At 35.6% G+C, this 22,778-nt stretch overlaps 1 protein-coding gene across 3 annotated transcripts in view; it reads left to right on the plus strand.

The window, feature by feature from the left end:
• The window catches only part of CRISPLD1 (cysteine rich secretory protein LCCL domain containing 1), a 51,733-nt gene extending 29,682 nt beyond the window's left edge, over positions 1–22,051 (plus strand). For 2 of the 3 annotated variants that reach the window (XM_043880274.1, XM_043880273.1), the window contains 13 exons: positions 1,018–1,136; positions 1,487–1,619; positions 2,769–2,884; positions 3,664–3,764; positions 5,493–5,633; positions 5,798–5,858; positions 5,967–6,033; positions 6,211–6,341; positions 8,497–8,540; positions 8,636–8,708; positions 12,432–12,507; positions 17,792–17,922; positions 20,943–22,051. In XM_043880274.1, coding sequence (XP_043736209.1) covers positions 1,018–1,136; positions 1,487–1,619; positions 2,769–2,884; positions 3,664–3,764; positions 5,493–5,633; positions 5,798–5,858; positions 5,967–6,033; positions 6,211–6,341; positions 8,497–8,540; positions 8,636–8,708; positions 12,432–12,507; positions 17,792–17,922; positions 20,943–20,994 — 1,245 coding nt within the window. In that variant the 3' untranslated portion in view covers positions 20,995–22,051. Of the gene's footprint in view, positions 1–1,017; positions 1,137–1,486; positions 1,620–2,768; positions 2,885–3,663; positions 3,765–5,492; positions 5,634–5,797; positions 5,859–5,966; positions 6,034–6,210; positions 6,342–8,496; positions 8,541–8,635; positions 8,709–12,431; positions 12,508–17,791; positions 17,923–20,942 lie in introns of those variants that run through there. The other variant, XM_043880275.1, reaches the window with a different exon arrangement.
• The last annotated feature ends 727 nt before the right edge of the window (positions 22,052–22,778 follow it).

Consider the following 22,778-nt stretch of genomic DNA (forward strand, 5'->3'; position numbering starts at 1 on the left):
TTTTGTAATTGTAAATGTTTCTTTATCAAGTGTTATTACAGTGTGAATTAGTCACTCTTGTTGAATTTTTTGTGTACAAAAATACATTTCTATTTTATGGACTTCAGATTCATTAACCATTCATTTATTCAGCAGACATTTACTGACCGCCTTGTCCATATGACAGACATAGATAATAAGCTGAAGTTACAAACATGAGTTAAATAACTGTCCCCAAGCAACTCACAGTCCCGGGACAGAGACATACAGATGGATGCTAGCATCTCAGTGCGGTGCTAAGTCTCTTCGGTTGTGTCCGACTCTTTGCGACCCCATGGATTGTAGGCCACCAAGTTCTACCGTCCATGGGATTCTCCAGGCAGGAATACTGGAGTAGGTTGCCATTCCCTTCTCCAGGGGGTCTTCCCGACCCTGGGATTGAACCCATGTCTCTTAAGTCTCCTATGTTGGCAGGTGGGTTGTTTACCACTAGTGCCACATGGCGAAGAGCGTAACAAAGCTTTAGAGTCCAAAGGAGGAAATGGCTTACATTTAAGAGAAATGAAAATGTGTCAAGAATGTATTATATAAAGTTGGATCGTGATAAGACTAAGGATCTGTCTGACAAATAATTGGGACAAGGATGTGTTCTGCAGAGGAAACAGTGCTAGCAAAAGCAAGGAATAACAGGTTTTATGACAGGGAATATTGCGAGCGAGGATTTGGACTTTATGTGTCCAGGGATTTGTTCAATGTGATTAGACAGAGGAATCACTTAAGTGTATTTGTGTCCACTTAGGCAATTCTTAACACTTACAGAGCAGATTGGAAAGATGTGGGATGGATGAAAGGAGATTCATTAGGAGGCTAGTGCAGAAATCTATGTGAGAGATGGAGAGAACCCAGATTAAGATGCTGGCTTTGCAAAGAAGTCAGAAAGAAGAAAACGTAGCTAACTGTATATTCTAAAGAAATGTCTGAACTCTATATATACATTATCTTTTCATGTCTGTATTTTGTTTTTGTTTTGAATCGTAGACATGGGATGTAGAACTGGAGAGGTCTGCAGAATCCTGGGCTGAGACTTGTTTGTGGGAACATGGACCTGCAAGCTTGCTTCCGTCAATTGGACAGAATTTGGGAGCCCATTGGGGAAGGTAGCTTAAAATATAACTTTTTGTTTCTGAAAACAGAAGAGTTTGAAATGAAATACTTACTAATTCATCATTGTAAGTTTTCAAAGGCTTAGTGCCTATAAGGAAAACAAGCAGTCACACCAAGACAAATAAGAAAAAGTAAATATTATAGCAGAATGATCAGGAGTATCCTAGACATGTTTTTGTTTCAAGTAATTGATATATTAGTGATGTAATGTGCAAAAGTGTTTAATATTAATAAATTCCACAGAACTGCCTCTCTACCAAATTTTATCAGTGCTTTCAGCAATATTTAGTTTTATATTTTCTCCAACCTTACTTGATCTTTGTGGTTATTTTCTTTGAAAAAGATACAGGCCCCCAACATTTCATGTGCAAGCATGGTATGATGAAGTAAGAGACTTTAGCTACCCATATGAACATGAATGTAACCCGTATTGTCCATTCAGATGTTCTGGTCCTGTATGTACTCATTATACACAGGTATGTCTGGGGTATATTATACTTTATTCCTCTGAATTTGTGTAAACTAACAAAGTTTTGTTTGTTTGTTTGTTTGTTTTTTGTAGGAGAACTTATAGAGTACTGAACATTTGTCTTCCTTATATCATTTAGTATGGCTGTTACAAATATATAGATGCATGTAGAATAGGCTTATAAATTTTTATAAGCAATAATAATCAGAGAAATGTATAGACATTTCCTTAAAAATATTATTTCAGTGATTTTACATTTAAAATATTTTAATATGGCCCCAATAAATGCAGATGGGAGGAAATTTACCATCTTTATATTCAGATGTCATTATTTTTTATTTTTCAAAAATAAAATGTGGTTTTATTTACCATGACATTCAGTATATTTGATGCATGCAGCATTTATCTTTCTACAAAAATTCTCAGTGTTCCCATTGGATATGTCCTAAACTACTAAATCAACCAATTAATGGCAGATTTGACTAGATAAAACTCACCACAGATCTGAGTTTCTAGACTTTCAATGACCGATTATTACTGAATATAAAGCAGACAAATGCTTCTGTATACCTTAGCATGTCCAAGATTAAGGTCAGCAGGAGGTTCCCTAATAGGCAGTGACACATTAAAATGTGAGAAATTCGAACACCTAAACTTTTGCTCCAGTACTTTCTGTTTTAAGATGAGAATCTCTATTCCTTTGTTACGTTTCTTCATAAAAAAAATTAATATACCATTTAGGCTTGTGAAGGTGTGTAACATTTGAATTATTTAGTAATAAATAAGATTTTTATGTTTTATATATGAAAATTGGAGAAGGGAATGGCTACCCACTCCAGTATTCTTGAGGAGAATCCCCATGGACAGAGGAGCCTGGTGGGCTACAGTCCATGGGGTCACAAAGAGTCGGACACGACTGAGCACCTAACACTTTCCCTTGCAGAGTTATTATGTATCTCTCTCTCTCTTTTTTTAAGTTAAATTAAGGACTTCCCAAAATCTCTAGAAAAATATCCTTTTGGACATTGCCTCGTTTCATTTTGAATGGTAACAGCTGGTTCTCGAGTTCACTTCTGTACATTTCCTCTCAGATATGTTGTTGTCTTATTTCATCTCAACCTGCTTTCTCTGAGCCTTTTTTTCCCCTCTAATGTAGGTGGTGTGGGCCACAAGCAGCAGAATAGGCTGTGCCATTAATTTGTGCCATAACATGAACATCTGGGGGCAAATATGGCCCAAAGCTGTTTACCTGGTGTGCAATTATTCCCCAAAGTGAGTAGATGAAACACTGCTTTTATATGTAAATATTTCTTAACAATGTAGATATAACTTTATGTTTTTGGCTTTTTTTTCTCATTTTCAATGTGTGTTATGAAGTAAAGTGCACTGTTTTAACTCACTTTACTTAATATGGCAACAATTATGGTTGCCTGATGCATAAAATTGGTGCTTAAAAGGAATGTGAAAATTGAAAATATGATCTTTGTAAAGATAAGAGTCATATTTTTAGGTCTTCAGTTTTATTTATTGCACTATTGTATTGTTTAAATATTTAATAATTTGGGTTTATTAGAGATGGGAAACAATAGACTAAGAAATGTATTTTCACCTATGTAAAGACCCTTCAGATAATTACATTGAAAATATTACACAACTAAACTTCAGTCAAATGTAAGTCAAAAATCTCTTTTTATTAGGACAAATGGAATATAGATGAATATCCCATAGCGGAGGTTAGTATTTTGCAGAAGTTTGGTTTTGTAATTCTTAACAATATATATAGCACATTATTTAGAATATTTTCAAAAGAATGGGATAGCAATGTATGTTTAAAGTTAGTAACAATGAGATGTCACTTCACATTTGTCAGAAATACTATTATTAAAAAGAATACAAATGACAAATGTTGGTGAGGATGTAGAGAAAAGAGGACCCTTGTACACTGGTGCTGGGAATGTCAATTAGTGCAGCCACTGTGGAAAACAGTATAAAGATTTCTCAAAAATAGGAAATATAAACTACCACTTAATGGAGTGAATTATCTTTTTAAGGGGAAACTGGTGGGGCCATGCCCCCTACAAACATGGCCGGCCCTGTTCTGCTTGCCCACCAAGTTTTGGAGGAGGCTGTAGAGAAAATCTGTGCTACAAAGGTATGTGCTGTTGTAACATTTGGTTTGATTTATACTTTAATCCAACTTCCACATTAATTTGTGTTTAAAAAGCCAAAAAGCAAATTTGGTTATTACATGAAAAGTTTTCAGAACTCTATTTCAAATATTCTGAAGAAATCATTTAAAATATTTTAAGAATATTTATAACATTAATAAGTCTATTACACTAATTTGTGTTTAAAGGAAAGTTGCATGATTGCTTCAGATGACCACTTCTACTTTGAAATTATCCCAGAGTGATGAGTATATTTACAGTCTTAGAAACCATCTTGATATAGTGTTGGCTAGAATTACTTCCATGAATGTCATTTTTTTTGAAAAATTTAGCAATTTAACACAATTTATTTTAAGTGCTTTAAAAATTTTTGCCTAAATACCTATCCATGACTCATATTGAACCATACCCAATGGATTATACTAATTCTCTGCTTGTTACTGCAGAGTATATAATTTCTCATGCCAAAATAACAATATATGTGCATATATATATATACACATAAAATAGTATTATAAAATTGTTGCAAAAAGTGCTGTCTCGCATACATTGGATATCCTCAGAAGTAAATATAAAGTAAATGCATGGTGTCTTATTTGTAGCACATGAAGATAAAACTTAGCTGACACAACTTTGTGAAGGTCATCCTCTTATTGGACATCCAAGTGAACAATTTTACTCTCTTGTACTACTTTATTCTTAATGATGACTAAATGAAGATTTAATGCAGACCAAGTATATTAGAAAATATGTGTAAGTGAAGCCACTTTTCAGTACTCAGAGAGAGAGCTTTTTCTCTTAATGATTGAGAGCTCATTAGGTATAATGACTAGACAAGAAGTAACCATATATTTCACTCTGTTACGTGAGCCATTTTTAATTCCTGAAAACATTTTTCTTTGTGCACAAGTCTGTTTTCCATCCATTCTGTCCCCAAACCTCCAACCTGCTTGCTTTATTGTCAGTGACCACAGTGTTTTTAAAGCTGACTTTCCTCTGAATTCATGCTTCCTTTTTTTAGGTTCTGAATTCTTGGACATACATGAAAATAACCACATTTTCAAAGTGTACCCATCAAGCCCTTGATATAAGCCAGCCTGGAAAAACATATTAAATTCAATGTTTGCATATTTTCCATTGTTACATTTAAATTTCTGCACATTGAATTTGCTTCTGCACATTGAATTTCCTTCTACAATAGAAACCTTTCCATGGAAACTGATATTGTGGTAAATAACAAGCGAATGTCAATTCTTCTTAGGCTGAATTTCCTTTTAGGAGAATTTTAAATATGATTCTTTTGAAAATTTTAAGTGTTATTCTCCTGAAAATATGGTTTCATTTGAGAAAAGAAATGAAAAGTCACTAAGCCTCAACTTCATTTAGATCACTGTATAGATTTCCTGGTGTCATTATGAAAGCGAATCACTGATTTCACTTTAAAATATAAGGAAAGCTTAGAAATGATTCCATTTGATGTTAGCCAAATGGTAGCATAAATGAATCAAGGGCTCAAAAGTTTATGCACCTGCTTTATTTATTCCAATGCAGTATGTAAGGTCACTACTGTAAGCCAAAACATGTGCCAATATATAGTATGGATTTTTCTAGTAGTATTAAGTGTTAAACAGGCATGTAAAGGTGTATTGTTATTGATAATTTGTGCACATTTAAGATGAACTCATGTTTCTTAAATCCATTTTCTCTAACAGAAGGATCAGATAGTTATTATCCTCCTCAAGAAGAAGAAACAAATGAAATTGAACGGCAGCAGTCACAAGTCCATGACACCCACATCCGGACAGTAGCAGATGATAGTAACAGAAACGAAGTCATAAGCACACAGCAAATGTGTAAGACCTTTGCATTATTTACAAGCATTTAAAGGTTACATTGCTGACATATTCAACTGTATTTTATTAATCTTGAACATTTTTTAGAGTGGCAGAAACTTGGCATTAGACTGTATGGATGAATTAGAGCATCAACTAAATTATTATTATCTTTTCAATTTTAGCTCAAATTGTTTCTTGTGAAGTAAGATTAAGAGATCAGTGCAAAGGAACAACCTGCAATAGGTAATATTTATGATTGCACTCAAAATTAATTGACAAGATACAAAAATACTTTCATTTTATACAGACATTCAGAGAGGCTAAATTTCATTTCCCATTTCTTTCATTTAGATATGAATGCCCTGCTGGCTGTTTGGATAGTAAAGCTAAAGTTATTGGCAGTGTACATTATGAAATGGTAAGTATTATAAATTTGAGGATAGACTCCTTTCAAATAATATTTGTTTTTTAATGGAAAAAATAATTTATATATTTATAGATATTTTGCTCAGCAATGTTTAAAGCCATAAATAGTAATGAGTGGTATCCCATGCAGAATTCTTATTTTCACATTCTTTTCTCTCTTTTCTCCCAGCAATCCAGTATCTGTAGGGCTGCAATTCATTATGGGATAATAGACAATGATGGTGGTTGGGTGGATATCACTAGACAAGGAAGGAAACATTATTTCATCAAATCCAACAGAAATGGTGTTCAAACAATTGGGTAAGTACCTGAATAGTCTTTTGAACCAGAGATTTTAAGTTGCAACAATGAGTTGCATTCTTTTAGAACAAAGCACAGAAGAAATTAATTTATAAAGAGAGAAGATAGAAAGGCTTATTTCCGCTACATAATATCCATGGGCAAGAAGAAGGAAAAGTCTCTAAATTCAGTTGAACCCTTTTGCTTATACATGCTAACTAAGTTGCTTCAGGCGTGTCTGACTCTTTGCAGACCCCATGGACTGTAACCCACCAGACTCCTCTGTCCATGGAATTCTCCAGGCAGTACTGGAGTGGGTTGCCCTTGCCTTTTCGAGGGGCTCTTCCTGACCCAGGGATTGAAACTGTGTCTCCTGCATTGCAAGTGGATTCTTTACCATTGAGCCACCTTATACAGATAATGCTAAAACTCTTAAATTTTAAATTTCGTGTCATTAAGAATGTACAAATTTATAGTTTTTCCCATTGTGAAATAGTATATTTTTCACCTGTGATAGAAAATGCCCGAGAAGGCTAATTGATTCGCATATTCTTCCTTTCTTGTTTAAAGACAATTATTTATTTTATGCAACACTAACTTTGTCAATAAGATAAATTAAGTACTAGATAAAAAAGCATTTTGAAAAGTCTCTAAATATGTAATGTATCATGTCACCTTTCTTCTCCTTAAAATGTAATTTGACCCAACATAAAAGAATTAATTCCCTGGTGACTTCCCTGGTGGCTCAGTGATAAAGAATCTGCCTCCCAGTAGAGACATGGGTTGCATCCTTGGGTCAGGAAGGTCCCCTGGAGACAACCCACTCCAGTATTCTTGCCTAGGAAATCCCAGGGACAGAGGAACCTGGCGGGCACTATAAGCCATGGGGTCACAAAGAGTTGGACACGATTGAATGACTAAACAACAACAAAAGTATTGATTAACTTTTGAAATGTTTGTCACATTAAACATAGTAAATATATTATTCTAAAACAAAATATTTTCATATAGTCTCTGTAGAAAATGGAAAAATGTAGGCTTTTGAAATGTAGGCTTTGTAGTTGCTCTTTCTCCTGTGTAAAATAATAAACATTATTGAATCTCATATTGGGATGCCTTTTCTTAGGAAATATGACATAGTTGCCCTTCCTTTGTAACTATACAATTGCAAAAAACTCCACAGTAGGGAATTCACAATGATTAGAAAGAATTTTTTTATATTAAAGATCCTTAAACACTGGTAGAATGATGTGGTATATATATACAGTTTTGTTCAAAGGCTTGATGTGTGTTTTTCAGGCATTAGCAATTATGCTCTTAAGTAAAAGTTTTATAGAAACATTTATTAACTTACTCACCCAGCAGATATTTATTAATTACCTTCAATAAGTAATCAATGTTAAGTATTCACTTTAGGAAGGCAAACACTGGGTGTTGCATTAAAGAACATTTATCCGATTACTAAAAGATACAAAAAATAACAAAAAAGAGAACATTTATCCTATTATTTACTTTTTTCTCTTAAGTTAGTGTTTATTATTTATTTTAGAAACTCTCTTGAAACTTGCAGAGTGTGTCAAATTAAAGTACTATCATAAATAAGCCTTACCTTTTGCAATAGATGTTTTTCTGAAAACTGGTATAGATAAACCAATTAAAAATTTCATATATAATGGTATACCTTTTTTTTTATTCCTGCTTTTATAATGCATATAAGGAGTACTAGAGGGAACAAAAAATGAATAATGCACATTCCTTTAAGGTACTTATTTTTAGCAGTCTTTTTACAGTGCCTTGTACTGACTGTTTTGAAAGAATAAATTGGTTCTGTGATGACAAAGCATGAGTATATTGAGAATTTTAATTTTAATAAGAAACAAATATATAGATGCAAATGTGTATTATTTCTTGCTGGTACCTATAACTTTTTGAGATTGATAATGAAAAGAGGTCATTCTCTGATATCAAGAATCATATCAACTTGGTTCATACTTGAAGGTCATACAGGTTTGGCATAAAATAGATGATTAATTCTTATACTACTCCATGTCTAGACATTTAAATAAAAATGTTTAAGATGAAATCAAATTCTACAGACTTAAAAATGTAAGAATTTATGTTGATGTCAATGCATGTAAGATGTTGATGATTGAAATTTTTATATTTTTATCTTCAGCAAATATCAGTCTGCCAATTCCTTCACAGTCTCTAAAGTAACAGGTTAGCACTGTTTTTTCGTCTTATTTTCTTATCACTCTGTTGCATGTTATCATTTCTAAAGGATTCACTTATTGTTTTGTGTTTGAATACTTCAGTTCAGGCTGTCACTTGTGAAACAACTGTGGAACAGCTCTGTCCTTTCCATAAGCCTGCTTCACATTGCCCGAGGTACTGTGTTTTAAATTTTCTTCATTTTTAACCAGTGAATGGGGGACTTTTACCCGAGATAACTGCTTTTGCCTGAGATCCTCGTGCCTCTAGGACTCAAGGGAATTTGGTCTTGAACTGCCAGCAGTAGGCACCACACACTGCATGCACTCCAGGCATTCTTAGTGTCCTTTCTCCAAAAAACGTAGGTTTTTAAAATTTTTTGTTTTTGTCTCTATGAAAAATATTTATTTTCACTTTGGAAAAAAAAGACCCATATATTCATTCTGACAGCTTTACGGAGGCTTGGCCACCCAATGAGTGACATGTTACACACATCAGTCACTTGTCAGGTCATTGCATGACTCTTTCACAGATCCAGATCACATCAGGGCCAAACATCTTTCCTTAAGATTAGATGTAAAAAGAGGTACTGTTGAAATGTGTCAGCATTTTTATTCAAGCTTAATGCAAGTTGTAGTCAAAGGAAAGAAATACTAGATCACTGTCTACATTCTCACAAGTGTATATAATAACAGTGTTAAAACCAGAGATTGGAACACAAACAAGCAAAAAGCTCCTACATTCTTCCTTTGAACTGAACTTACCTAAGTAGAAATGAACTCAGTTTGAACTGTGTTTGACTTGGTCTTCCATAAACCAAGTGCTAAGTATGGTCAAGGCAGAGCCTGCACAGCCTGGTCCTAAGGACAGAGCAGGTGGTTTTGCCACTGTAGGGTGGGCAGGGAATGCCCAACAGTTCTCAGATACAAAAACAGTTTTGTTGTCAGTGGGGATACCCTTCCTCCAACAGAAGGCATCTTTTATTAAAATCAACCCTTTAATTCAAAGTTATAAAAACTCAGATTCACATATTACTTATATTTAAATGGCTCTGGTTTAGATGCTCCAGGAAGTATATGCACTCTGGAGTCATACAGACTTTAGGAACATGAAATGTAAATAAGAATTGTAGCCATTTCTTAAAAACTGCCTTGCAGAAGACCTGCTTCAATTGGTAAAGATAGTTGCAATTGATATATTTTTTATAATACTTTTAGGAAAATAATTGATACTTTCATCAAATAATGATTTTCATAGGATCATTTTGCTGAGCCCTGGAGGAGTGCATGGCAACCCACTATAGTGTTCTTGCCTGGAGAATCCCATGGACAGAGGAGCCTAACAGGCCTCAGTCCATGGGGTCGCAAAGAGACATAACTGAGCACACATGCATGCATTTTGTTGAGAGTCTGATTTACTATGTAGAATGAATTATGTTTTCCCCAGTCTTAGCTCTGGTTTTCTTTTAGTTTATGAGTGTGTGTGTGTGTGTGAATGGATTTTGAAGAGCCAATCAATTTTAAAAAGTGCCACTTGACAGTTTCTTAATTTTGGAAGTGGATTTTTTTTAATGTCACGTGACTGACTGAACGCTGATGATTGAATTCTATGTTTAAATCAAAAACCTTTTGGAAACTTTGAAAGAATGAGCTAAGATATCAGTAAGTGAGTAGGATATCTGGAGAAAGAACGTTCCATACAGAGGGGAAGATAAGCATAATGACCCAGAAGATAAGATTATTCCATATTTTGAAGAATAACCATTAGGCCAGTGTGACTGGAGCTGGGTGAGAAAGTGGAAGAGGGGTAGGATATAATGTCAGAGAGGAAATGGGAAGACAATATTCAGGGCTTATTGGTCATTGTAAGGATCTTATCATTTATTCTGAATCAGATGGAAAGCCACTAGAATATTTGGAGCAGAGAAATGATATGATTGGACTTACATTCTTCAGTATAAGTGTGTGGGGAAAGTAGAATGGAGGGGGCAAGATTGAAAGCAGAGAGCATCGGAGAGCTTATTGCAGTGAGTCAGATGATAGAGTCCAGAGTCACAGTGATCATGGTACTTCAGGATGCTCTGAGTTTATTTCAATGTACACCCAATAGAAATTGCTGGTGGGTTGAATATAAGGTTGAGGTAAGGAGGGAGATTAAGGCTAGAATAAAGGTTTTGGCTTGTGCTACCAAATAATGGAGTTGACATTTAAGAAGGAAGATTTTGGGGACTGGAGGAGGAGATTAGGAATTCGGTTTCAAACATGCTGAATTTGGGATGTTTATTAGGCCTAAGTGGAGATAAAATCAACACAGATGGTGACTGCAGCCACTAAATTAAAAGATGCTTGCTCCTTGGAAGAATAGCTATATCAAGCCTAGACAGTGTTTTAAAAAGCAGAGACATCACTTTGCCGGCAAAGGCCCATATTGTCAAAGCTATGATTTTTCCAGTAGTCATGTATGGATGTGAGAGTTGGACCATAAGGAAGGTTGAGCACTAAAGAATTGATGCTTTCAAACTGTGGTATTGCAGAAGACTCTTGAGAGTCCCTTGGACAGCAAGGAGATTAAACCAGTCAATCCTAAAGGAAATCAACTCTGAATATTCTTTGGAAGGACTGATGCTGAAGCTGAAGCCCCATATTTTGGTCACCTGATGTGAAGAGCTGACTCATTGGAAAAGACCCTGGTGCTGGGAAAAATTGAAGGCAGGAGGAAAAGAGGGCAACAAAGAATGAGATGGTTGGATGGCATCACTGACTCAATGGACATGAGTTTGAGGAAACTCAGAGAGATAGTGATGGACAGAGAAGCCTGGCATGTTGCAGTTCATGGGGTCGCAAAAAGTCGGACATGACTTAGCGACTGAACAACAACAAAAACAAGTGGAGATATTGAATAAACAACAGGATATATTAATACAGATTGAGAATTAAGAGACAAGATTCCAACTCTAAATCTCTACATCCCAAGATTTAGAGATGTAAATTTGGAAATCAGCAGTTTATAGATGACAGTTAAAACCATGAAATTGGATGAGATACCAAAGATATGATCATAGAGAAAAGAAACTATGAGATATATGTGGCAGACAGTCGTTCAGTTTTTCCAAGTTATATATTTGCTAATTTCTGCACCCACATGAGTTACCAAATTCCTAGATACTGAGAGAACGATACTTCCTGATATATCTTTCTGCTTTGAATTCACAAGTTAGAAAGCTTTCTGGCTAAATTTCTTTTGAAAGAGAGAGAAGAACAAAAAAAAAAGAGAGAGAGACAAAAGAAACACATTTGTGCCAAAAGCTGGAAGTGGATAAATAAATAGAAGCAGTTGTGTCTGCTGCCTGGCTTCTACAATTGACCTATTTCGGAAGGAAAGAAACTATTCAGCTATAAAAAAGAATAAAATTTTGCCATTTGCAACTACATGGATGGACCCTGAGGGCATTATGCTAAGTTTAATAAGTCATACAGAGAAATGAAATCTAAAAAATGCAGTGAACTAGTGAATATAGCCAAAAAAAGAAAAAGACTCATAGATACAGAGAAGAAACTAGCGGCTACCAGTGGGGAGAGGGAAGTGGGTGAGTAATACAGAGGTAGGGCATTAAAAGGCACAAACTATTAGGTATGAAATAAGCTACAAGGGTGTATTGTATAACACAGTGAATATAACCAATATTTTATAATAACTATAAATGGATATAACCTATAAGAATTGTGTATCACCCTATTCTATGCCTATGACATTTTATACACCATCGATACTTCAATAAAAAAATGAGTAGGGTTTAGAATTCTGAGTTTACTCTTGTGTATACTTGTCTATGGTTTTACTAATAAGAAAGACTAAAATAACCAGCTGCTTAGTATTTGTAAATATGTATTTATTTTTCAGAGTATACTGTCCTCGTAACTGTATGCAGGCAAATCCACATTATGCTCGTGTAATTGGAACTCGAATTTATTCTGATGTAAGTATCCTAAATTATATACGTCTTGGTATTTGTATATCTGGGCTTCCCAGGTGGCACAGTGGTAAAGAATCCACCTGTCAATGCAGGAGACACAGGTTTGATCCCTGGGTCCGGAAGATCCCCTAGAGTAGGAAATGGAAAGAATACTATTCTTGCCTGGAAAGTTCCATGGACAGAGGAGCCTGGTGAGCTACAGTCCATGGGATTGCAAAGAGTCAGACAGGACTAAGCCTACAAGCACTTATTTATCTGTCCATCCAAATATACTCACATATGTATTTAAATGTACATATTTTCAAATGTATATAATTTGTATACAAAAAAGGGACAGACTCTTGTGTTGATATACGTATTCTCAAAAGAGTCAGTCATGAATAGCAGTGAAAATAAATATCCATATGCAAATATGCATGCATAATTTATGTTGACTAAAATTTTTTGCATACTGTATTCAATATCAGACACTAAAATAGCTTGGATGCATCCTTGAGAAGGATAAAGCATTTTGCTTTTCTTTAATCTTCCTTTTGGCTCTTCGGCTTTTGAAGTATAAACTGGATAGTTAAGAATTTGTCAAATTTATAAACAGTTTCTCCACTGCCAAATGAGTATTTAAAAAGTTGCATAGTATCAAAAACAGGTAATCGTTACAAGACACACAAAAGCAAACCAGTTGACGGTGTATTGTAATGGATGCCAGCACTGGGGTGGACCAGCAAGTGTAGCTGTCATGGCTTCAGGGTGGATAAATGGTGCTTTCCAATCCAGGTTTCAAGTGAGTTGGTAAAGAGGAGTAGTGCACATTCTAGGTGGGGCGAAAGGCTGCTCCAGAGACGTGGAGGTGAGAGCAAGTGAGCTGAAAGCGGGCATGGCACGTTTGCCCGGGAAGCCCAGGGACAGAAGAACCGGGTGGGCTGCAGTCCATGGGGTCACAAAAGAGTTGGACATGGATTAGCAACTGAGCAACAGCAACAAAGCCTGTCTTATTTACAGCTTGGCACACATCCAATTGTGTGGGCATGGCAAAATCTCAAATGGTCACAGCAGGTTTGCTTATATTTGAGCTGGTGAGAATTAGAGCTAAAAGTGGCTGCATCCAGTTTAGTGTGAGGGATAAAGGGAGAGATCCAGCTTTTGAAACATGTAATTGGAGAATCTAAATATCAATCCATGCTAATAAGTTTAAATTTTAAATGGCAGATGGGTTGGGAAGATCCCCTGGAGAAGGGAAAGGCTACCCACTTGAGTATTCTGGCCTGGAGAATTCCATGGATGACAGTCCATAGGGTCGCAAAGAGTCGGACACGACTGAGTGACTTTTACTTTCACCAATATCTCATTCAAAGAGTTACAAAAACAAATTTAAGAAGTATATTCTTGATGCAGTTATTCAATAGAATACTATGGGAATATGATCGGGAAAAGAGGCCTGAAATGTATGTATTATCCCTGTACTTCTCTTGGTGAATTTATTTATGCTCAGGTTTGTCTGTTTGTTTTTTCCTAGTTCACCTTTATCCCTGAAATTATTCTCCACATCTAAGTCTCTCTCCAGCTCCAAGTTTGCAGTCATCTTAGTAGTGAAAGTCGCTCAGTCATTTCCCACTCTTTGCAATCCCATGGAGTAGCCCACTAGGCAACTCTGTCCATGGGGTTCTCCAGGCAAGAACACTGGAGTGGGTTGCCATTCCCTTCTCCAGGGGATCTTCCTGACCCAGGGATCGAATTCCAGTCTCCTGCATTGTGGGCAGATTCTTTACCATCTGAGCCAGCAGGGAAGAATTGAAGTCTTCTTATCTGCAACTTAAATCCTGCTGGTGTCTTAATTTGGTGGTCCTCACTGTTTGTGCTTAGCTTCTTGTTTCTGTTTGTTAACATCCTTTCTCTGATTTTTCTGTCAAAATCATGGTCCACGGTCATTCTTTACATCCTAAATTACTGCCTCTTTCTCTGTAAAGAAGCTAAGTATGATGTTGCTTTTCTTTAACTCTATTAGTTTTTTTCCCCCTTTTATTTAGCAGTTAACAGGTTCTCATAGGTATTATAAAGTGGGTTGGCATTTCCTTCTCCAGGGATCTTCCCAACCCAGTGGTCGAATCTGTGGCTCCTACTTCTTGCTTTAACAGAACTTAGAACATTCAGTGATTCAGCAAACACCTTGCACAGAAAAGTTTGTTAAAAAAATAAGTTAGTAGATATATATGAATGGGCAAATATGAAATCATCAGACATTTCTAAAGAAATCATTCTTCCTGAATTGTCCCTTTAATTTTATTCATGTCTAGTGAAAATCTTTCAAAATATCCTATACAGTTTTATACCTATAAGCCATCTCTTTGATAGAGTTAAGGGTTTATTAACTTGAGATTATTTTTACCTTATTTCAGTGAAATGGGGTAAAATATTATGTATTACTATGCAGAGTAAGTTAGAAATATAAATATTTTTATGTGCTAAGTACAGAAGCAACCATTAATGAAATAATCTTCACACTTCCCCTGCAAAATACATTATCTCTTTAAATATACAAGATATGGACAAATGAGAAACGATCTCCCAACTTTTCTCCCTTCCCCATCTTTCTCTCTCTCTCTTTCTTTCCATTTATAGAGTTACAACTTGTACACCTCTTTCATTGAGCTTTTATTTCTCATTTGTTAGAGATGAAGTGAATTTCTGCATTCATTAACAATGTTCCGCTGATTTCACAGAGAAAATTTTTTTTTCTTTTTGTGATATATTAGTTCTTATAAAGTGTGGCCAGGAAAAGAAAATCTCCTCTGACCTTTGAACTCAAATTGGAATGCCTGCTGACTGCAGAGTTATGGGCAAAACAATAGTTTCAAACCATATTAAGTGCTTGGATTTAGTGAATGTTATATCTAAGCACTTTTATTGCCTTGGGAAAAATGCTGATAATACCCTTTTAACAGAACAGGATGAGTACTGAAATGTGTACAGAGTTACTTTTAATTCCATCTGTTATGAACCCTATTGGACATAAATATTAATTCAGTGAGGGACTTTAAATGGTGAGTAAAATGATTCCTCAGAGTAAGGATTCAAGGTTTTAGATGTATGGTATTTTGTGATATAGCGAAAACACGAAAAGGATTAAACAGCTTGGCGTTCGGTCTCTCTGATCTAATAAATACTGACTGATGCCGCAGAGTTCAGAGCACAGTAATAAAGCAAGGTCATGTAAGATGCACATGCCTATGTGAACTTAAAAAAGCACATTAAGTCACTCATATGTGCATAGAGCTAAGAAAAGAGCAAATCAGTGGGTTCAGAAAAGACCCTTGGGGCTATGGCATAGATTGCTTTATACTGAAACAGTTTAAGTGTTTCATTTTTGTGGGATTTCCTCAGACTCTACTCAGCTATTGACAAATTTTGGTAGAACATTTGGATGAAAGCAGATATTAAAATCTACAGAAGACTTTAATTGGTCAAAAGAAAAGCGTTGACTTCTAGAATTAAGTCGTGTAAAAAAATGGCAGTGTTTGTTGGGCCTGAAACAATTCTCTCCTTTATAGAAATTTCATTCAATTCTGATTATATAACTGGTAGAATGCAAACATAGAACTTTCCTGGTACTTCTTGTCAGAATGTTCAAAACAGAGTGATAGACCTTCCACATCTAGGTAGAAACTATGATGTTACTTCATGTTTTTCTTCTTGGGGTTATTCTTTTGGGCAGGTTTTCTCTGCATAGATTTTATTATCTAATAGGAAAAGCCACCCCATTTTTAATACATGCTTATATGTTGGAAAAGGGACTATAGAGATATCCATAACTATGTGTGAGTTGTTTAGTCAAAACTGAATATAAATGGGGTGCAGATAATCCAGCCTGGGAACATTTGTTCAGTGACTGGAGTGGGGACTAGCAAAGGCTCAATTTTTAAAAAAATATTTATTTATTTATTTGGCTGCGTCAGTTCCTAGTTGTGGCATGTGGGACCCCTCTCTGCAGTACGCAGATTCTCTAGTTGTGATGCGGGCTCGGTAGTTGTGGAGCATAGGTTTAGTTGCCCTGTGACATGTAGGATCTTAGCTCCCAGACTAGGGATAGAATATGTGTCCCCCAACCCTGCAAGGTGGGTTCTTAACCACTGGACCACCAAAGTCCCAGAGGCTGAAATTTAAGAATAATAAATAGGCCCTTGAAGAGATAAAAGGAGCTAATTTGCATTTTATTGCTTGGACAATAGTAAAAGTTTGCTGTTTGGATGGTTAGCTGGTGAGGGGATCTTATCCATGCAGCCACCCTAAAGATTGGCCTTCAGGTCTCCACTTGCTCAACATTGGCTTTTATTTATTTTCTGTTTTAACCTGAAATAATTTTGTTGATATTTGAATTGCTTTCAATAGGACATTTGCTTTAAACCACAAGATATCTCCAACTGGATTTGTTGTTGTTCAGTCACTAAGTTGTGTCCGACTCTTTGCGACCCCATGGACTGCAGCACGCCAGGTTCCCCTGTCCTTCATTACCTCCCGGAGTTTGCTTAGATTCATGTCCATTGAGTTGGTGATGCCATCCAACAAGCTCATCCTCTGTCACCCCCTTCTCTTGCCTTCATTCTTTCCCAGCATCAGGGTCTTTTCCAGTGAATCAGCTTTTCAAATTCAGGTGGGTGAAGTGTTGGAGCTTCAGCTTCAGCATCAGTCCTTCCAATGAATCTTCAGGGTTGATTTCCAAATCTACCTGGATTATCAGAGTACAAAATACCTTCCCTCCCCCCACCCCCAACCAAAACAAACAAACAAAATCCCAAATCCACAACTTAGCTTCAAATAAGTTTTAAAGAAATGAGACTGTAAATATTTACATATGGGTCAAGAAATAAATCACACTATTTACAAAAATACACAAACCAAGTCTTAGGTCAAAATTGGTTTTAACTTTGTGAATTTGAATGAGCTTCCCTGGTGGCTCAGACAGTTAAAGGATCTGCCTGCTGTGCGGGAAGATTTGGGTTCAATTCCTGGGTCAAGAAGATCCCCTGGAGAAGGGAATGGCTGCCCACTCCATGGGTAGGACAGAGGAGCCTGGTAGGCTACAGTTCATGGGGTCACAAAGAGTCAGACACAACTCATTGACTAATACTTTGTGACTTTTGAAAGATTCCTTTATGCACAAAACATCCTGTAGTTGCTCACTGGGAATCCGTAGAGAGATGGATGTCAGTGACCTTGTGTCCAATCAAAGAGAAAACTGGACAAATTCAGCAGGCATTTCCTAATGATGGTGGGTTTTTCCTTGCTTCCTCAGCTGTCCAGTATCTGCAGAGCTGCCGTACATGCTGGTGTGGTTCAGAACCATGGGGGTTATGTTGATGTGATGCCTGTGGACAAGAGAAAGACTTACACTGCTTCATTTCAGAATGGAATCTTCTCAGAAAGGTAAATTAACATAAGTGTACCTATATATTTGTAAACACATATATATATATTTATATATCATCTCTCCCTTTATGCTGGCTTTACAGCCAACCTGCATGGCTTTGAGGTTTCGTAACTAAGCCAGTGTGCTTCCTTTGCAGGCTGTAGACTAGTTGGCCTTCCAGGGATGGGAGGAGCCGTAGTACCAGAGGTGCCTGTCTCCTGCAGGCTTATAAAAATCAACTCGAAGATCGGATTACGAGTCAGAACCATTCTTTTGTTAACTGATCTTATAATAAGGAAATTTCTTTCATCCTCTTTCGGATTTTCTAGATTAGTTTTTACATGTAATTCTTTCTAGGTAAGCAAGGCACTGAATATTTCTCTAATCCAGTTATCTGACAAAGTATTTGACAAAAACAATGAGTCCAATTTTCCCTGGAACCAAATTCTCTGTTTGATTGGAAGTTGGATGCCTAGTATGGTATAAATGAACCCTTTCAAGTTACCTTACGTTTGGCTCATTAGTATGACATATTTCAGTGGTTTGAGAAAAATGCATGTAACTTACTTTATCAAGTAATAATAAAAGTTAAGAGAAGAAAACAAAATCCCGGTAGTGATTTTTCAAATCATTGCTACTTGTGGAAGTAGAATTAAGTCTGTGCATTGTGTATAGATACAGGAAAATTCCTAACTTTTAAACATTTACTGAGTTCTTCAAGGGTTTGTTTGCACATATGGTAAAGTTTTTCTAAAGAACACCAAAGGATGTGCCATGCAGGTTATCTGGATTGCCTTCACATAAGCACCTGGGTGCCATTCTTCATCAAATGACAGCTTTATATCTAGCATCTAGTTTCCAATGAGACTGTATCATCAAGAGGCTATTGTTAAGAAGTTGACTTCTCAATAACTTGACTTATCTGGCTCGCCCTAGAGTACTAACTTACCGTTTCTTAAATCTGACAAAATTGAAATTGTATTGCCATGATACTTACTAATATTTTTAACATTAATGGTTTTAAGAAAAAATTTGGTGAGAAAATTTAATGGTCAAACATGGAAGATCCTAAGAATTTATTCAATGAAATGTAAACAGGCTCATTCCCTATACCCCTTCCCCCATTTGTCACCCTCGCTCTCTACTTTATATATCACATCATATATATAACGTATAACAGATGTAACATATATATATGTTATGTAAAGTACATTAGAGCTTCCCTGGTGGCTCAGATGTAAAGCTTATGCCTGCAATGAGGGTGACCCGGGTTCGATCCCTGGGTTGGGAAGATCCCCTGGAGAAGGGAATGGCTGCCCACTCCAGTATTCTTGCCTGGAGAATCTCATGGACAGAGGAGCCTAGTGAGCTATATAGTCCTTGAAGTCACAAAGAGTTGGACATGACTGAGTGACTTTCACTTCACTTCAAAGGAGATTGAGTCAAAGAGAATGATAATGCAGTTTTATATATTAAATTGAGTAATGTGGCCTTATTTACCTATCATATCTTAAAAATTCATTTAAAAAGAATAAGGTAGATGGTATCCTAAGAAAACTAAGACTGTTTTTGAACACCTACCATGAATTTTCCAAATGCTGTTGGCCCTTTAAGTATGTGAACTTGGCTCCATCAGTACCCTTATAAAGTTGGTTTTATAAACTCTGATTTACAGATATGTTAATTGAGGCTCAGAGAGGTTAAATGATATGCCCAAGGTCATATAACCTGTCAGTCTCAGAGATCAGATTTAGCACTAGTTCTGTAAGTTCAGAAATAACACATTTTTCCAGTGTATCAGTGTGTACAAAGACACTTTTTGGGCATTTTGTCAATTTGTTTCCTACAAATAAAAATGCCTTTCAATTATCCATCTGCTTGTATGCAAAACCTGTTGTGTGTGTGTGTTATTGTGTAATGTGGTGTGTGCACACTTCTAACAATCTTTTCTTTATTTTAAAATTCTCTCCTTTTGTAGTACATGAATAAATATATAAAAGAAATTGCACTTTGTATCCCCATAGCATTTATTGTATTTATCTCTAAAAGCTTTTTTGTATTGTTTAGAAAATAAACTTTTATTCAAAAGTATAGACTTCAAAAGTTTACATTTGATTAGAATAAATGATGATTAGTGGCATTATTAACTGGTTTTAACTTGAGGCATTTAAGCAAAACATACCCTGATTAATATTGTGAAAGAGCATATAAATAATTTATTAAAGAGTAAAAGGAATGATTCTGCATTGCTTTGAAGTTCTGTTTTAAAATATTTTTGAAAAGAGATTGAGTGATTTGTGTTTGTATTCGTGTTTCCATTTCGGTGAAGAAATATTTAGAACCTTCCAGACTTGACCACTAAATTCCCTAAGATTTTTTTTAAACCACATATGTTAAAAATATTAATAAGTATGCCAGCTATATAGTCCTTCCCAGGTGGCTCAGTGGTAAAGAATCTGCCTACCCAATACAAGAGAGACAGGGAATGTGTGTTTGATCCCTGGGTCAGGAAGAATCCCTGGAGACAGGAATGGTAATCCACTCCAGTATTCTTGCCTGGGAAATCCCATGACAGAGGAGCCTGGCGGGCTGTAGTCCATGGGGTCCCAAAGAGTCAAACACAACTGAGTGGCTGAACACCAACACCACAATCTTTTAACCATGCCAGTCAGTTGTAAACCTGGATCTTAGTATTTCCCTAGTGGAATGGCATAAGAACTGCTTAACTCTACTTTATTGGAACTAAAGGTGGTAATGTATGAAAACGTGACCTGGAATCTTTGAAGTTTAATATAAAGTACCAATATTACTTCTGTGCACCTTAAATTTCTTTAGTAAACTTGTAGCCAGCAGATAATTTAAAGAATTATGTCATCCCCACTCAAGCTTTCCAAGAACTATAAATTATAGTAGTCTTGAGAAAGATGACCATCTGGATTCACAGAGCTGTTTTATTGACTGTCATAAGAAAGCATGATTTGTTTGAAGGATTATGCATGGAGATGACATCAGTGTACTTTGTGTATTTTTTTTGCAGCTTACAGAATCCTCCAGGAGGAAAGGCATTCAGAGTATTTGCTGTTGTGTGAAATGGAACAGTTGGAAGAGGATTGTAAAGACTATTCCAAATACCACATTTATGAAGTTTGTATAAAACTGTAACATTACTGTACAGAAGATATCAACTATTTTCAGTCCCCCAAAAGGGCCACATGCATATAAATCTTGATAGACTACATCTGTAAAATAAAACATGGGACATTATTAGCTTGGGGAAAAATAATGAATATGTAATGGTTTTAGAAATCCTGTGTTAAATATTGCTATATTTTCTTAGCAGTTATTTCTACAGTATTACATAGTCATAATTATTCTACATTTCATATATTATGTTATATGGTGCTTTGTATATGCCACTAGTAAGATGAAACTAAACATTGAATGTGAATGGTCCTCAGAAGATCACCTGGTGCATTTAAAAACAATAATAAAAATAGTAACTCTAAGGATGAAAAAGATTTTATTTTCCCAGGTTCAGTGCTATAATTACCTACTTCATATAATATCAAATAATTTTCAATGAAATACCTGTATAGTTTTTCTCTTCTATTAAGTTTAGGTATATAGAATATTAAATCCTGATATTGCACTTATTTTGTATAAAATAATTTCTTAATATCCAAGTGAATCTGTTAAAATGTTTGATTCCTTTGGGAATGACCTTAATAATAAATGGAATTATGTCAGAGTAGTGGTACGAAATCATTTCTAGTGATCCTATAATAGATTAGGATTAAGCATGGGCAACCAGAGCCTTCTATGTATTGTTCAAACTGAGGTCACACATTTATAGTGTTATCCTGGCAAATACTCCTGCAGGCCAGGAAGTATAATAGCAAAAAATTTAACAAAGATGAACTAATGTATTGTATCACCATTGCCACTGATTTTCTTACTGGCAAATGGCCTTGTGTATAAATGTTGCCATATTATTGTATCTGTAATGGTGATATATTTGTTTGTATGGAAAATGTATTGTGCTTTAAGACTATAAAACTGTAAAATGTTAATTTTGGTAATTTTTTTTCTGCTGGTGAATTTACTCTTTCCCTGTAAACATATTAAAATTAATCATGTCTCAAAGTATTTTCTTTAGTCCGTTTTGTATCCTTATTTTGATTTAGAAATTATTTTCAGTTAGCAAAATTATGTGAGTCTTTTAAATTTGGGTTATCAACATTAATCTAAACAACACCCCTCATACCAGCTGTCGTCAGAGTCACTGTGATTATTTAGGTATTTGTGAAAGAGAAGACAGATGATCATATTTCATATATTTAGAAGCATTGTATCACAGGAAAATTTTGGGGAAAAAGGGTTATAAGTCAGAAGGAAAGAATCTGAAAGATACAAAGTATTTACAAAAAATTGACAACAAATACTTCAAATATTTTTAGAAAGGAAATGAGTAGGCATTTAGTAACAGATAGAAGAGAGATAAATTACATGCAGGGATCAGAGAAAGCAAGATAGCTGGATAATACCAAAAATGGAAAGAAAAGAAGGGCTCATATAAATAGCTGCTGAAGAGCGAATGATGAAGAAACTTAACATCATGATCAGTTATCAAATATTGGCTGCAAATTGGTTCAAAATATAGGTAATCAAAAAGTATCCATTTATTAAGAATTTTAAAGCAAATTTTATAAGATCATCTTTTATCTGAAGGACACATACACCTTCTTAAATACTGTGATTATAATGTAAACTTTAGTCAGATTCAGCTTCTGTTCCTCACTTCCTACCCCAAGCAGGGACACTCCATCAGTTCTGTCAGTTGTTATATTTGACTCTGGTTTAGCTACTCATCATC

The sequence above is a fragment of the Cervus elaphus genome, chromosome 21, assembly GCF_910594005.1.
Source record: "Cervus elaphus chromosome 21, mCerEla1.1, whole genome shotgun sequence".
Taxonomy (NCBI): Eukaryota; Metazoa; Chordata; class Mammalia; order Artiodactyla; family Cervidae; genus Cervus; species Cervus elaphus.